This window comes from Rattus norvegicus, chromosome 6 (genome assembly GCF_021556685.1).
Source record: "Rattus norvegicus strain SHRSP/BbbUtx chromosome 6, alternate assembly SHRSP_T2T, whole genome shotgun sequence".
In the NCBI taxonomy this organism is placed as follows: domain Eukaryota; kingdom Metazoa; phylum Chordata; class Mammalia; order Rodentia; family Muridae; genus Rattus; species Rattus norvegicus.
In genome coordinates this window covers 112,836,393-112,853,246 of record NC_141539.1, presented here as the reverse complement: position 1 = coordinate 112,853,246, position 16,854 = coordinate 112,836,393, and the positions used below count along the sequence as shown (strand labels likewise).

General features: G+C 51.6%; 1 protein-coding gene across 2 annotated transcripts; it reads left to right on the top strand.

Annotated features, from left to right (window-relative positions):
• Positions 1 to 5,654: 5,654 nt before the first annotated feature.
• Ngb (neuroglobin) lies at positions 5,655 to 11,104 on the top strand. Of its 2 annotated transcripts, NM_033359.3 has the most exon segments (4): positions 5,655 to 6,150; positions 7,795 to 7,906; positions 8,607 to 8,726; positions 10,077 to 11,101. In NM_033359.3, coding segments are annotated over 4 exon segments (456 nt in total). In that variant the 5' UTR covers positions 5,655 to 6,061; the 3' UTR covers positions 10,212 to 11,101.
• Positions 11,105 to 16,854: the final 5,750 nt, after the last annotated feature.

The following is a 16,854-nucleotide window of genomic DNA, read 5'->3' as shown; positions in this document are numbered from 1 at the left end:
AACAGGATATTCTCTGGTTCTTTTCACATTGGATTTGGTTTCATTTAGGTTTATAAGATCCATAAGAATTTTTCTAATCTTCAGGAAGATTGAGAGTGCCACCCCACCCCTCATGGTGTTACAAAGGCACAACAGGTGGGACGGTTAAACCTGCTACCCTTCTCACTGCTTCCAGTGAGGCTAGCAAATCACCCTGAGCTTCAGGGTTGGCCTTCTGCTACTGCCACTGTATCGTCTATGGATACAGTGCTGCCTGGAGTGTGTACAGTGCACTGGGTTCCAAGGCACAAGTTGGCAGAGAACCTGTCAGCCTATGGTTGACCTTCCTTAGATTTTTTGGTTCCCTGTTCTGTGAACTGGGTGGGTGGAACCCACACCTTGGCTGCTATGTGCCAGTGTCCGTTTCTCACTGTCCGTCCCCTTTTATCTGCATCTGCCTGGTTCTGAGGACCAAGCCCTGCTGGCTTACAGACAGCTGAGTCAGAGCAAAGCCCTGTGGGACTAAGCGTCTACTGGGATGCTGAAGTAAGAGGGGCTCAACCTGACTGGCTGCTCCTGCTCCTGCTCCTGCTCCTGCTCCTTGCTTGGCATTCCTGTCTTCATGCTCTAGCCCTCCCTGATAATATCCTCCTTTGCTTCCTGGTCATTTCCCTAAATTTCTGGCTCTGCCTTATCATGTCTTTTCCCCAGAGACCCAGAGCACCTGAAAATGCATGACAGCTTCTACTGTCTACCACTTAAGCTCAGAGCTGTTCCTCTATTTCCTTGCCTAAAGGGAGTAAAAATTTTGTCAGAACTAAATCAACCTAAGTCCAGTCCTTTAGTCTGCCTCCTTCCTTTCAGTTCAAAACAAAATATTTTATCCCAGAGGATTTTGATATTTCAAGGCTTAATGATGAATTTGCCACAGTCCCTCTTTTCTCAACTGTAGCTCTCAATGGCTCTGACAGGGTCAGAGTTCTTTAAAGCATCTTCAGGAGGTGGTTGCCACAGAGACTAGAAATTGGTCTCAGGGACAGGCTGTGCTACCTACAGAGTGGTGGAGAAGGAAGCTTCTGGCCTATGCTTGGACGTTCAGCTGGAGCATCATTAGTGTTAATAGAGGAAATGTAGCCCTGTCAAGAGCAAGGCAGGGTAGCTAATTAGATCTGAGACCCACTGACCGTCTTTGCCCAGGGCTACAGCCCTTTTGATTCCCCTCCTTCCCCCACTCCCCAACAGGAAGTATGGCTTGTGCACAAAGTCTGGGCCGCCTGCCTAATTGCATTTCTGGCAGGGACTGGGGAGCTCTGCTCCCAGTGCCCTCCCCAACCCTTGCCTGCAGGCCCAGGCAGGGCTGGTTTCTTCTGAGTCCAGTGGGGGACACCAAGTGGGTAGATTCTCCCGGAGAGGGGACACAGGAATCTATCCTTGGCTTTTAACAAGGTAGCCCATGGGACATCTAACAGGTGGCTAATTTTCTCTTGTGCCTTATTTCTGGAGGCACTGTTGGAGGAAGGAACCCTGGAATAACCAGGGGGCAGCCTTTAGAGCCAGAGTAGGTAGGAGAGTTCAGTGGGCTCCTACATGTCCCTCTCCTTAATGTCACACCGAGGACAGAAGGGTCTCTTATTTTGAAGTATGGGGAAAAGGTGCCCCCCCCACTCCCTCTCCTTCCATACCCAAACTGGCCGATGCTAATATGGGAAAAAGGCCACTTGGTCACATCACTAAGTGCTTGGATTCTATTTGGAAGGTATTTGGAGGGGCAGTGGGCTCTAGGGTGCTGCTTTTCGTGTGGGCTGCAGCCCTTGGGAACTGGTGGAGACGTGGTGCCTCTGCTGGCTGGTGAGGAGGAAGATGCACCAGGCAGCCTAACGCAGCCAGTCTTGGCCCACCACACTTGGTCTCTCTCTTTTTAAGTTTCCAGAGATAATCAGAAACCATTACTTTTGTAATAAATAGCTCTTGTTTTCAACACTACATTGTTCTTGTGCTTAATTGGATCTGACTTGTCCTTGACAAAAATGTCTAGATGGCAAGAAGTGACATGGCATCTCACAGCCGGGCCATTCTCATCCCAGCTGAGGCTCTCGCCAGGCAGAGCCAGTCCAGGGCAATGTTGGCCTCCTGAGCATGTGCCAGCTTGAGAGACAGTGGCTGCTGTTCCCATTCCTCAGGCTGAAACCGGTAGCAGGCTGAGCCTACTCTTTCTTGTTTAACTTTCCCAGACAGAATAGAAAGAAACAAGGGAACCATTTTCTCCCCTAATTCTGAGGTAGCAGTGTGGCCCAGCATGGTTGCAAATTTCTATTCCAATTAAACTGAGGCCCCATCCCGGCATGGTCTTCTGTCAAGAGTCCCAGCTGCAGAGGATGCACCCTGTCCTGCAGGGCACGGCCCTGAAAACCTGGCTGGGGTGATTGATGCAAGAATGAAGAAACGCCAGACTCGCATGCCGAAGAGCCAGAGCAGGGGGGACGTGGGAGTTAGGGTGGAGATGCCCGGTGACCTGCCTGGAGCCCCAGCAGCTCATGATATACAGCGTGGGGAGGAGTTAGCTAGTGTCAGTCAGAGGCCTCTGCAAGGGAACAGTTTCTGGCTGCCGGAAGAGACATCCTGAAGAAGAAGCCTGGAGTCCGTGTTTCTGTACAGCTCTCAACATTCCCACCGGTACCAGAGAAAGGCTTTGCCAAATCCCATGGGTCTAAGACCTTGAGGTCCCTTTTGATAATACACATTCACTTGAGACTTCATCTGCTTGCTTTGTTCATTCATTCATTCATTCATTCATTCATTCATTCATTCATTCATTCATGGCTTCTCCCACTTCCCCACAGGATCTACAGAAGGTAGATGCCAGGGGCAGGCAAGTCAGAAAGGGACTAAATTGTGAGTGGCAATAGCTTTGCAAATATCTATTTTTTAGTCTTTTTGGATTTGGGGGTGGGTTTTGTTTGTTTGGTGTGTGTGTGTGTGTGTGTGTGTGTGTGTGTGTGTGTGTGTGTGTGTGGTGTTTGTTTGAGACAGGGTTTCTCTGACTGTCCTGGAACCTGTTCTGTACACCAGCCTGGCCTCAAACTCAGAGATCAGCCTGCTTCTGCCTCCCAAGAGCTGTGATTATAGGCATGTGCTACCAGCTGGCCAGTTAACATTATTTTGATAAATGTGGTATTTAGTCCTGCTGAAGGCCTAAGGAAGATACTTCATTGTTTCCATTGTGCCTGTGAGAGATTACATTGCTTACCTAATGATCCACAGTTAGAAAATCAAGGCAGGACTTGGTGCAAAAGAGAGTCTTTGGAGCTCCTCCGTCCCCAGCCGTGTCTGACTGAAGCATCTGCCTGGTATATCCTGCTGGTCCTGGACACTGAGAAGAGGCTGAGGCCCAGCTTCACTAGGACCCTGGCTATCTGGGTTCCCCCAGGGGTACCGAAACCAGTGGAGGTAAATAGTTAATAACAGATTTCCTGTGGGGGCAAAACTAAGCCCTAGTTTATTTGCCAGTTTCCATGGTGTGAACTCTTCCTCTGTGGCCTGTTTCAAGCTACTCACTGGATGCCCCTACTGAGAAGTTCGGAAGAGATTCATGGTCAGCTCTATGGAGGTACGAGCTCTGACTCAGACCCAGTGACCTTAGCTCAGTCTAAACTATGGACTGGTAATTGTGGTCTGTTCATTTGAGGGAGGTAGTGGGGAAAGTGAGCCAGATGGTCAGAACTGAGGTCAAACTCTGGCCCCGCCATCCTTTTTTTTTTTTCTAAAAAAAAAAAAAAAAAAAAAAAAAACAAAAAAACTCTGTGACTGGTCAGCTAACCTCCTCGCCTCGCATTTCCTCATTTGTAAGATGAGACAATAAACAGCATCTCCTTCACAGGGCTGAGGGAAGGATACAGCTAATGGTCATGGTGTCTGGTCTCATGCCCAGTCTGCTAGCTCTTTAAAGACATTAATTGACAGCCCTGACTAGAGAACACTTGAACTATCCTAGCCTCAGATGATGTTAAGAGAAGAGGCAAGAAGGGTCCTGAGTGAGGACTTAAAGGAAGCATAAGCGGGGTGGAGTGGAGGGTGTACACCCGCCAGGTGCACTAAGAAAGTACTGTCCCTTTGTGCTGTCGCTTGGGTCTTCCGAAGTCATTCGGACACAGGCTTTTTGCAGGCTGCCCTAAAGCCTTACTTTCCTGCTGCAGTGCAGGGACCAGAAATGCACAAAGAGATGGAGAACAATCAAATAGGTTGTGCTCAAGTGTCATTCAGGAGAGGGTGAGTAGATGCTCTCATGGGACTTGGTTGGAACAAGGCAGAGGCCCCCCAGGATAAATTCTACAAGTCACAGACTGAGCACTCCACACAACATGGGGCTGCCCACAGGACCACAGTCTGTTCATGACGGAAGACCAAGGACACTGATTTGTGGGGATCTTGCCACTCAAACCCTTAGAGTATATCGGAGGAAACAAGAGACTCAAAGATAGTGAAAGATAAAGGGAGTGTGTCCCCCAGAGCCTGGAACCTGGTTGTGGCCAGAGAACATTCACGTTTGAAAGAGGACAAAAAAGCTAACATTCTGCATGGCAAACATAGGACCCACCTGGACTACTTTTAGAAAATACTGTTCGATGTTTCTTCCTCAGTTACTCCAACTAATTTTTTCAGACAGTCTCTCACTATACTTGGAGCTCACTGACTGGCTAGCAGAGCCCCAGAAATCCTGCAAGTTTTCAACTTCTCAGTGCTCCTGTTACAGTCAAGTGGCCTCTGTTTGTTTGCTTGTTTTGTTTTTATTTTGAGACAAGAGTTTCTCTCAGAACTCTGGCTGTCCTGAATCTCATAGATATCCATCTGCCTCTGCCTCCCCAGTGCTGGGATTAGACTACTCCCGGCTCTCTCTCTCTCTCTCTCTCTCTCTCTCTCTCTCTCTCTCTCTCTCTGTGTGTGTGTGTGTGTGTGTGTGTGTGTGTGTGTGTGTGTGTGTGTGTGTGCGCGCGCGCGCGTGTGCGTGCGTGCGCGTGCTGGTGATTGAACTCCTGTCCTCTCATTTGCTGGAAGGATGCCCTCTGATCCATCCCCTAGCACCTCATTTCTTTGTTTTTGCTTTGGAGGGGTTTGGGGATCTATTTGTTTTGGGTTTGTATCACCATTTTCAGTAGATCATGGGATGGTAGAGCATGACTTTAACTCCATGGATGTGTATGTAGTGCATTACTACATACTGTTTGGGGACAGAGGTGATCCAACAGACCTCAGATTAGAGCCCACACTTGGATGGAGGTGTCTGTGGTTTGGGCTCTGTCCCTTAAACTGAGAGCTTTGGTGGATCCAACGTTGTGCAAGTAGCCCAGTCAGAGCCAGGATTTGAGCATAGGACAGACAGACCAGTGTAGTGACCTAGGTCCCTCTAGCTGAACTCTAGAGAGACTGGAGACCATGAGCCCAGGAGATGGCAAGCCCAAGAGTTTTCTCATGAAGAGGTGTGACTCACCTTGAACACTGGGCTTCCCAGTGTCTTTATCAGAAATAGGAAGTGATTAGTTATTACTAGAGGGGAATGAGGCGATTTATGTAGCCCAGACTGGCTTAATCCTTTCAATTTTCTGCCTCTCAGGCATTGAGATTACAGGCACGCACCACAAGCCAGTCCAGAGAAGTCATATCCACTAGTTTTCAAGAGTGAAACAGCCCAGGGGCTCAGCAATTTCTGTTAGACTCTGAAGCCCGGACATTTCCCAGGCCTCGGGTAGTCCCTAAGGCGGGTGCAGAGGGAGCGCGCAAGCCTCCCTGGGCCAGAGTGGGTGGGAGCCACCGTAGCTTTAAAGGGCGGTTCTCTGGGAGCTTCGGGGTGCAGGGCGCAGCTGCCCAAGCGGGGTCCCCGGAAGCGCCCGCGGCCAAGCTGGCCCTGCACATCCTCTGGGCTGGACCAGCAAAGACACCGTTGCTGGGCCCCGCCCGACTAAGGCACTGGGCCTGGAGGGGGGCTCCCCCGCGTCTCCGAGGAGATGGCGCTGCATGTGCGTTGACGCCGTGCCCACGCCTCGAGGGTCCCATCACTGCGTCCCGCGACTCTCCTGGGAGAGAGAGTATGGAGCGCCTAGAGTCAGAGCTGATCCGGCAGAGCTGGCGGGCAGTGAGCCGCAGCCCTCTGGAACATGGCACTGTCCTGTTCTCCAGGTGAGAGCTGCGGGGCTCCGGGGTGCGAGTGAAGGGGTACCTGACCGAAGTGGGCTCAAAATTGCTGGACTTGTTACTGGAGGAGGAGAAGCCTGCGGTGGTGCTCCTAAGAGAGGGGTGTGTGCTCAGCGACAGGTGGTGCTGTCCCATCTGCTCTTCCCGGATAGCGACTCCTATCTGAATTGGTTGAGGTCTGATGGGGTCCTTTACCAGAACCCACAATGTGGGCAAATGGACGCAATACCCTCACGCTCCTTCCTTTGTTATCCCAGTGTCCGGTGGCTAGTGACTGCAGGGCCGCTCAGAGTAGCCAGCTGGTAGGAGGAAATGAGTGACCCGAAGACCAGCTAGGGTATGCAGGCTCCTGAAACAGTAGAACCGTAGGACGGGCCCCCATGCCCACCCGCTTGTGCCCACCCGCTCAAATGGAAGGAGACCATATAGTTCTGGCCCAGGAGAGCGACCAGTAAGATGAGAAAACACAGGCTTAGGACCAGAGAAGCTCCAGGAGGGAGGCAGCAGGCATCCAGTCTCACCACTGGGAAGAGGGAGGGAAGAAGAGGGAAGGAGGGAGGAAGAGAGGAAGGGAGGGAGGGTGGGAGGGAGGGGAGAGAGGAGAGAGGAGAGAGGAGAGAGGAGAGAGGAGAGAGGAGAGAGGAGAGAGGAGAGAGAGAGAGAGAGAGAGAGAGAGAGAGAGAGAGAGAGAGAGGAGGAGAGAGGAGAGAGGAGAGAGGAGAGAGGAGAGAGGAGAGAGAGAGGAGGGAGAGAGAGAGAGAGAGAGAGAGAGAGAGAGAGAGAGAGAGAGAGAGAGAGAGAGAAGGCTGGCTGGTTTTCAGCCTCACCTCAGGCTCTGTCACCAAAGGGCCACTCTCCCTCATCGTAGCTCCCTAGGCCGGTTCAAAACTTTGGAACATGACTTTACAAACCTCTCGGGAATAAATTCAGCCACATAAAAGAGTTATACAAAAACGCAAGCTCTCCCCAGCAAGGCTGAAGTTTTCTGGTTGTGCCAACTGTACTTTTCTAAATTTATTTTCCCCTATCCTGGTACCCACTGTGACTTTACTGTGTAACTTAAGGCGGCTTGCTTAACAAACTCTCTGAGCTTCTGTCTCCTCCTCTGAACCCACTGCTTAAAAGTAGGAGGGGTCGGGGTTGGGGATTTAGCTCAGTGGTAGAGCGCTTGCCTAGGAAGCGCAAGGCCCTGGGTTCGGTCCCCAGCTCTGGAAAAAAAGAACCAAAAAAAAAAAAAAAAAAAAAAGTAGGAGGGGTACTCCACCCCAGGTAACCACATGTGAGATACTCCGTGCTCAGTAGTGCAAGGAGCGTGATCTTGACGTCACTGCCCGTCTAAGCCTCCTCAGCTACAAGGGCATTGAGAAGTTTTGATCCAAAAGGGAAGTTCCCCCTAGATTTTGGTTTGAGACTCCTACCTGTCCCAAACTCAGCCTTCACTTGTTTAGGGAGGGGCTACTGTCTGCCAGCTGAGAGGCTGGGGACACAAGTGTCCTCCAAAAGGAAGGGAGGAGGCACTGACTAAGCTGGTAGTGCCAGGTTGGGGGTGTATTGTGGCTTTCTTCTGGCCAGCCAGGGTCTGCTGCAGTTGCCACTCACTGTGCTATGACCTCTGCTCCTAACCCCCAGGCTCTTCGCCCTGGAACCCAGCCTGCTGCCTCTCTTCCAGTACAATGGCCGCCAGTTCTCCAGTCCTGAGGACTGTCTCTCCTCTCCAGAATTCCTGGACCACATTAGGAAGGTGAGGGAGGCAGAGCCATGAGGTCTCAGATCTGCAGAACATTGTCTTAGTAAAGAAAAAAGGACTCGGGATTAAGAAAACAGCTCTGCACATATAAACACACACATACACACACACACACACACACACACAGCCTCTGCACACACATAAACACAGCCTCTGCACACATATGTACACACACAGCCTCTGCACACATATAAACACACACACAGCCTCTGCACACACATGTACACACACAGTCTCTATACACATACATACACACACACTGTGCCCTTTCCTCTGGATTGGACCCAGTCTCCTCCCCCAACCCCGTCTTCGAGCCAACTGGACCCCCTAGTACATTGTTCTGCCTTGTCCTCTGGCTCCCATGGATTGTACGGTAGATCTCGACCCCTTGGGCCTACCAGCCTATGAAAACTAGGCTGAACTCATGATCCTCACAGCACCTCAGTTTACTAGTTCCACGCAGGCAATACTGTCCTGCAGGTGTATCAAAGGTTTTAAGACCCTAAAAGAGAAGGGCTTCATGGGCGGGATTTCAGAGTAAAGCCAGCACATGCTGAACACCTACTGTTTACAGACACTCACTTCCTGCTACCCTCTGATCCTGCTCTGAAAGCCTTCCTGGTTGAGAAGCCCGGGTTCTAGCCTGTGGTGGTAAGCAGATAGGATTGTGCTGGGCCCTCTGTGTCCTTGACAGGTTATGCTTGTGATTGATGCTGCTGTGACCAACGTAGAGGACCTGTCTTCACTGGAGGAGTACCTGGCCACCTTGGGCAGGAAGCATCGGGCAGTGGGAGTGAGGCTCAGCTCCTTCTCGGTGGGTAGTGGGTACTTTCTCACTCCTGAGCTCCAGACCTGCAGCGGCCACTCTATCCCAGACCCAACCCATTGTCCCCCACCCCACCTCACAGCTGACAGGAAATAAAGGGCTGCTCTGGTTCTGTGCCCGCTATGTGACTGACACTGACTCTCCCAGACAGATGGACATCTGAGTTGAAGCCAGCCAGCTCTGCAGAGCGAGTTCCAGGACAGTCAGGGCTACACAGAGAGACCTTGTTTCGAAAAAAAGAAAAAGCAAAACAAGATGGCAGCAACAACAATAACAACAACCGTAAAGACCCATGAAGGCTTAGCAGCCCTCGGGCATCAGTTGGTTTGGTCATCCTTCTTTAGGTATCCAACCACCCTGAAAGTCCTCCCTTAAAGCAGATTTTGAGTTCTGGTGGCTGGACTCAGCTGGGCAGTTCTTCCTCTGGAGTCTGGATGGAGTCATGTATGTGCTGAGGTCAACTCCACTAGGTCTAGAATGTCTAAGGTGACCTGTGAGCTTTTAAACCTTCCCCATGCTAGCTAGGTCTTAGCAGGCAAGGGCTGCCACTCAAGCTGCTACCGAGAACATGAGCCCCAGTGCTATAAACCCTCTGCTGGCACTGCTGACACTAATGCTCCACTGGTCAGAACTGGTCACAAAGGTAACTCGTGTCAGAGACGGCATCCTACCCAAGTCCTGGCTCATGGGGAGCCCCAGCCCTGGTAATGCCCAACCCCATTGTGGGAAAGCTCTGTGAGGAGGGCATGGATGGCCTTGACTGACTCTCCGTCTGGGCATTTACACAATGCCTAGTCCTTACGGAATGTCTAATAATATATGTGGGATAAATAAACCTTAGATAAGGCCTACTGTGTGCAGCCGCCACACTAAGTGCTTTTAACAGAAGCCAGAGTTTTGTTTTCTCTGTTAGGCTCACGAATCAACTAAGGCTCAGAGGGGTAAACTGCTCCAGGTCATCCAGACTGTGAGTGTTGGCCATAATCTTCACTCACACCTCGCTGGTTCCGATCTCATGACTGCTACCTTGCAAATAGGGAAGCTGAGATCTGAAAGCACTGAGTTGGTTGAATCTGAGCGGACAGTTTCAAGACAATGCATAGGCCCCTCTCGTGAGTGGTTGCCAGTATCCACCGTGCATTTTCACACTTAGGGGGAAAAGTGGACATAGGGTGACACTCAAGGTGACCCTCGGGGCCTGCTTAAGAAGCATGAACCCTGTGTGGGAAAGAGAACCACCTGTGTCCCCCTCGCCGGCACAGGGCTTCCGCTTTCTCACCTGTAAATGGAATGCTACCTTCCTGCCTTCAGATGACAAGGTACCTCTTGCCTCTGCAGACAGTAGGTGAGTCCCTGCTCTACATGCTGGAGAAGTGCCTGGGTCCCGACTTTACGCCGGCTACAAGGACCGCCTGGAGCCAACTCTACGGAGCTGTGGTGCAAGCCATGAGCCGAGGCTGGGACAGGGAGTAAGAGACAAGCCAGAGCCCCTATCTATGTGTGTCTGTCTGTTGATCTGCCTGTTGTAGTCTTAGCCTCTCCCCCAGGGTCTCTCTGTACCTCAGTTCTCATCCCCTTGGCCATCCAAGAGAGGTGATAGGAGAGGGCTGGCTCAGCTGCTGGTCCACAGCAAGGAGGTGGATTTCCCTCCCTCATCCTCACAGATGCACTGCTGCAGGCCTGGTTAGCTCTCCCCAGGAAGCAGAACAGTTTTGGTAGTGAGGAGGCATGGGGGTTCTTCTCCGAGAAGCTTTCTGTCAAGGTGAGGGAAAAGCAAACTAGGCTTCTAGAATGTTCCATTTTGCCTGCCCAGTCTCTCTGATACTTTCCTGCCAGGCTGTTTACTTTCCAACGATGAAGGAGAGAGGCTTTAGTGTTTGTGGGGATCTCAGGCAAGGGGAGCATGGAAGATGGCATTCTTCAGTGTCAGTGGGCACCCTGGGTCTCAGCTGCTCAGATGCCACACAAAACCTCTTATGCTCTTGGTTCGGCATTTCTGGTAGAAGCACCCCAATATTCTTTTTGGGGAAACCTCGCTGGCCAGCCAGAATGGAGAAGCCAGAAGGGCAAGGAAGAAGAGTAACCTCATCCCATGGGGCCCTGAGTTCTGGGGCTCCTCCTGTCACCTTACTCTCACAGGGCTGAATCCTGTCTCCACAGCCTCTTCTGCTCACCCGCCACTCTCCAGCTGCGGGCCCCTAAGTCTGTGTTTAGCACTTGAAGTGGACCTGTGTCTGGGCAGATGAGCGAGAGCAAATAGAGTGGGAAGGGCCCTTGTTCCCATTCCCAGACACCTACACTTTCTTGCTCTGTGCCGTGGTTCTGTAGACTCACAAAAAATAAACACGCTCTGTGTGCTGACCCTCCCTGACTGGACCTTCTGTGGGCCTTGACCTGTGCTGGATGAAGCCACAAAGCACTGGGACTCAGAACAGGACGGAGGCAGGGGGTCCGCAGGCCCAAGGCCTGAATGGGCAGAAGAGGAGGAGCCGTGAAAGGCTGGGGCAATGGTGGTAAAGGATGGGGTATCCTGTGTCCAGACTGGCTACGAGGCCACCAAATCCAGTTCTTTTCTCTGGGCACACACCTGGGCCAGCTTCCCTTGGAACAGGTGGATGGGGGACAGTTCTAACCAGTAGTCCGTGTGGCTCTAGAGACCATGTCCACACCCTTCACACCAATCTCCAAATAGCCACATGTTCCTCATGCTCAGACATTCACCATTAATGCAGAGTTCACAGTGACCTTGAAGGCTGTGTGCTAAACACGAGAGTGAAAAAATAGCCCTGGCCCTAAGTGGCCGCATAGAGAAGGCTCCCAGTCCCCAGCACTACCATTGAGAACTTAATTTGAACAGGATATAACCCTCTCTTGTGCTTGTGCCTGGGTGCCTTGAGTCTGAATGTTTTCAATGTCTGTGCTGAGTCTGTAGCAACTACTTTGAAGGCTGTGGGACCTTTAGAAAGTAGGATCTGGGTGGTCAAAGTAGGCACTCGGGAGTGGACCTCCAAAGATGGGAGCCCGGTTCCTAGTTCTGGCCCCACCCTTCCTGGTCCACCATAGGAAACAGCACCATGACACATACCCACTGCCGTGAACCCCGTCATGATGGTCTGAAATCCTCCAAAATCAGGAGACAGAATAAACCTTTCCTCCTGTGTTGTTTTTGTCAGGCATTTTGTCAGAGTAACACAAAGATAATGAGAGATGACACACAGCACCTATTGCTTGAGGGAAGTAGTCTGGGTCTGGGGTGTGAGACCCCACAGGCAAAGACAGCCTGGGACATGATGGAGCAGAACAGCGTGAAAAATGACCATTGTCTGAGCAGGTGGCTTAGTTCCCCGGGGCTCCAGGGCTCTAGGAATGGGCCTGCAGCTGGCCTGGGAACAGTCTCGGGGTAGCTGCCCTGGCTTGGGGCTGCTCAGTATGGATGGGTGGTAAACTGGCGGCAGCTGGATTTTGCATGTTCTCAGCTGGGCAGTTTTTCCCATTCAGCCCAGATGGCAGGGATTGGGGCAGCGGGGCTGCAGATGTGTATCAGTAGCCTGCTGGGAATGCTGTTCCCACTGTTATGCAGGAAGTGTTTTCTCCGGCCAGCAGCCTGCAGCAGGCTGGGATATGGTCCCCTCCCAAGCCCACCCTCATAAACCTAAAGACGGCTTAGACCCAGTTATTTATGCTGGCCTAATACTCCCAGGCATGTGATGCTCACTGAGGTGACTGGGGTGACCTGCTTAGTAAAAAAACACCCTTCTCTGGCCATGTCTTGAGCTACCAGGTATCGTGTGTGCGTGAGTACGTGTGTGTGTGTGTGTGTGTGTGTGTGTGTGTGTGTGTGTGTGTGTGTGTGTGTGTGTGAAAGAATAATCCCTCCTCCTTCCCTCTCCAGCTCCTGGTCCTTTTTGGTTCCTTTGAGAAAAATTCTTCAAAAGAACAGCCTTCTGGCTGCTGTATGAGAATTTACTGCGGCCAGATTTTCTCTCTACTCTGTCGGCTCTGATTGAAACCACCAGATTCCACCTTGCTCTGTTAGGAGCCTTGCCTTCCTTAGCCTTCAGCTAGCTCCTCCTCTCAGCAGTACTTAGAGTTGATCACTTCTTCATGTTTGAACTTAAGGAAAATCCCAACCAGCCATGAAAAGCCAGGGAGTAGTGAGTCCACATGAACCCCATCTGGCATCACCTCAAGGTCGGCCCTTCCCTGCTTTCTCTTCGCTAGAGAGTTTCTAAGCAAGGGTCCGCATTCTTTGCCTTGCTGACCCTCCGAAGTCCTTTCTAGAGAGTCTCTTTATATTTGGACTCTAGAATATGCCAGCCTCACCTCGTCCCCACCCAGATTCCAGTTCCCCCGATGTCTCAGAATCATTGTTCTGCATCTGGTCCTTGCTCTGCACTTGGAGTCTTTCCGTCTCTGCCAGTTCCTTCCCCGTTTCCCGTTGTCTCGTGGGAGCAATCAGTTGTCTGTTGACAATATGACCAGCATCCTCTACGTGACTGAGGCTCTGTGTTTCTCTGCCATAGTTCTGCTGTGAGTGGTGAGCCCTGAGGTTCCCTCCCTCCTCTCGGAGGTACTTATTATTGCGCCTTCCATCGCCTTGTGGACTCTTCTCTCCTTCTTGTGGTGGCTCATCCTCCGAGTCTTCTCTTCATCTGAGTTTGCTCCCGTTCCCTTTCCAGTCTTGGCCTTTTCCTTGCTTAAACATCATCCCAACTGCCCCCGAGGTTTAAAGGTTCCCCGCCTAACTTCCTTATCTAGCAAGTGGTGTCTCAAATGTAGCATGAGCGGAGGCAGCATGCCCCAGGCATCTCCTTCCCAGTCTTCACCACCACCTGTGTCACTACTGCCAAGTCATCCTGGCTAACATCTTAGAGTTATCCTGGCTTCTGGATTTCTCTCTGACCCACCTCTCCCCACACGTGAGTCTTCAGCCCGGATGGCGGCTCATTACACTGCTTTTCTCTCTATTCTCGACTCTACCCCTAGCTAAGTTACTCCATTTCCTCTCACAGACAGTCCCAGTTGGAATTTCTGCTCCCCACAGCCCGGTGTTCACCTCAGTACATGAGGGTGTCCTGGGTGACCTTGGAGCTAGAAGGGTGAGATACTGTTGCGTGGGTACAGAGATGAAAGGTTGTGAGTGTGACGATGGCTGTACATTATGGCAAATCTACTTAACAGTGCCTAACTGTATACTTAAAGAATGATTAAGATAGCAGGGTTCGGTGGCGCACACACACAGGCAATCCTAGAGCTCAGAAAACTGAAGAGCTAAACTAAAGAGCTGGACTCAGTATGAAAATAAAAAGTAGTGGGGCTGGAGAAAATAGTGGCTCAGCGGTTAAGAGCACTGACTGCTCTTCCAGAGGTCCTGAGTTCAATTCCCAGCAACTACATGGTGGCTCACAACCATCTGTACTGGGACCTGGTGCTCTCTTCTGGTGTGTCTGAGGACAGTGACAGTGTGCTCATATATGTTAAGTAAATAAATCTTTTAAAGAAAGAAGAGGAGCACTGACTGCTCTTCCAGAGGTCCTGAGTTCAATTCCCAGCACCCACATGGTGGCTCACAACCATCTGTACTGGGATCTGATGCCCTCTTCTGGTGTGCAGGTGTACGTGCAGATAGAATACTCATACATAAAATAAACAAATCTTTTAAAAATAAAAAAGTGTATTTTCCGAAAAATTAAATTACCAAAGCCAAGCATGCTACTCTTCCTGGAATCCCCAGTAGCCTCCCACATCACCAGGAGAAAGTCTGAAGTCCTAACAGACTCCCACAGGGATCCCTGCCCTCTCAGAACTTCCTTGGCCCTCTCCTTCCTTGCTCACTGTTTCAGCCCCTCTAGCCTTCCCCTGGCTCTTCGAGCCCTGCACTTTGTCTTGTAGACCCTCCACTCTTCTTACGCCCCATCCCCAGGAGCTTTTCTCCCAGATCCCATAAGGGCCAAAATACCCTCCCGTCTCCAGTCAGTCCCTTCTCTTCACCTTGTTCTGTTCTTTCTTCAAAGCACTTATCCCTGCCTGACATCCCATTATGTAACGGGTTTGTTTATTGCACTTGGAACCTTCTATTGCCTAGGAATGAGCAGGCTGTCGTGAAAACCACTCTGGGCTGTGTTTAGAGAAGAGAGAAGAGGCGATTCCTTAAACAGTTGCTGAAGCTGACAAAGTAGAAGGGGCCCTGAGGCCCAGGATGGGGCTCTTGGAACTGAATAACAGAGTAAGAATCATACGCCAGGATCTGTGCCCATCACTCATGTCTAGCCTGGGCTGATGAGGCCTGCCAGAGTGGGTGGTGCCTGCTATACATACACAGCTAGGGTTTCTGTGACATGGAGGTGACCAGGGACCACCCCAGAACCTTTGGTCCATCTAAGAGACTCCCACTTGTCACTGGGTGATGCTGGACTGCGGGTTGTCAATGCCAAGGGGCTGGCAGATATTCAGAAACAATTTGGGTTGGGCAGAACTGGGAATTTGTCTTCTTGGAATCCCGGCTCCTCCTATGCCCCAGGGCCTCCCACACAGTGACCTAGAAGCCTGCAGCTGGGCCAGCAGGGATGTCCCTCAGGACAGACCTGAGCTGCCTTCAGAGAGGCAGCAGGGATAGGGTGGCCAAGAGCTGCTTCTATTTGTTCTGGGTTTAAAGGCTTCTAGGCAGAATTTGCAAGGAGCCTCAGGCCTTCCTGCTCCTCTCAGGCTGATGGTGCCCAGTATGGCGCTTGCCTGGGTGCTACAGTGCCCTATGGACACAGTCCAGTGACTGACATTCTAGACCTTTCTGGTGCCAAGCCTCCCTCTTGCCTTGTGTCTTAGTCCCACCCCCAGTCAGGCACACCTATCACCTAAGCCCCCGGTCCTCCTTGCGTGCTAAGTATGAGGATCCACTCTCGTACCCTTCTGAGCATCCCCCCCACCCCCACACCTTGGGCTACTCATCCCCCTCCATGTAGCCTTTCTTCTAGTCTTTTTGTGTCCATCTGAGCAATGTCCCCCAAAAGGGTGCCAATGCCCCAATGTCTGCAAGCTGGAGGTTTGTAGCCCCCAAGAAGAGAGCCCTGAGAAAGAGCTGACACTACAGGGGTTTGTGGGTTGTAGGTCCCCCTCTTGCAGCAGCTCAAGCCCACTAAGCATAGTCATCAGGCCCCGCCCCTTCTGCTCTTGACACCTCCTTTCCCTGAAACAGCCTCGTAAGCACTTGTTGAACAAGGGTCTAGACTCCTCTCCTGACTCCTGCTGCAGTGGGCTTTGAACCGGCACCCACAGGTGGGTCAAGTGCTTGAGGAGATGGCTCTGTACAGGTGGTGGCAGTGAACAGCTAACCCAAGAGGGTTATGGTCTGTCCCCACAGGGAGCTGCCACAGGAGAGGCCTTCTCGCCCCAACCTACCCTGTCCCTCACCACAGTTGACTCTGCTCTACACAGCATGTTGAACTTAGGTCTTCCTCCTACTCTGGGGATGAACGAACAGCCTAGTGTCAGCCACACGGGAGAAGACCAGAACTCAGGCCTCTTAGCGCAGAGGTATGTCATCGGGCAGGGAACTATTTTCTTCTTGCCACAAGTATTTTCTTCTTGCCTTAAGCTTTACTTAAGGTCATCATCCCACCCTAGCCTCACTCTCAGTTCATTTCTTGTCCTATCCAGGCCTGCATGACTGTCCCCAACTCTCCCTGAAACCCACCATCTCAATAGATTACCTTCTCTTCTCTATGCCCAGGTATATATGCCCAAGCCTGGCCTGTGGTTCTACCTGGGCCAGGTAACCTATCTGCTGTCCTGGCTCAACACTCAGCCAAGTGTGCTCCTACTCCAGTGGCCTCTGGGGTGGCATTCACTTGCTATACAGGAAGGAGGCAGAGCCACTTCCTGTCTGTCTAACCAACTGGCAATAGTTATCAACCCTTCTACCCCCTCCTCCTTGAGCTGAGGCCAGGGAAGGCCCTGGGGAGTAGAGGGATCCCAGAAGAGGCAGCGATACAGGGTAGGAGTCACGCAGTGAGGTATGCTGCCTCAGCCTGGTGACTTTGGGGTCAGCCCTTAACAGCCCTGGCTCCTTCCAGGTGGAGAAGGCCCTGTTGGCCCTGAGGCAGACACAGGCCAGCAGAGG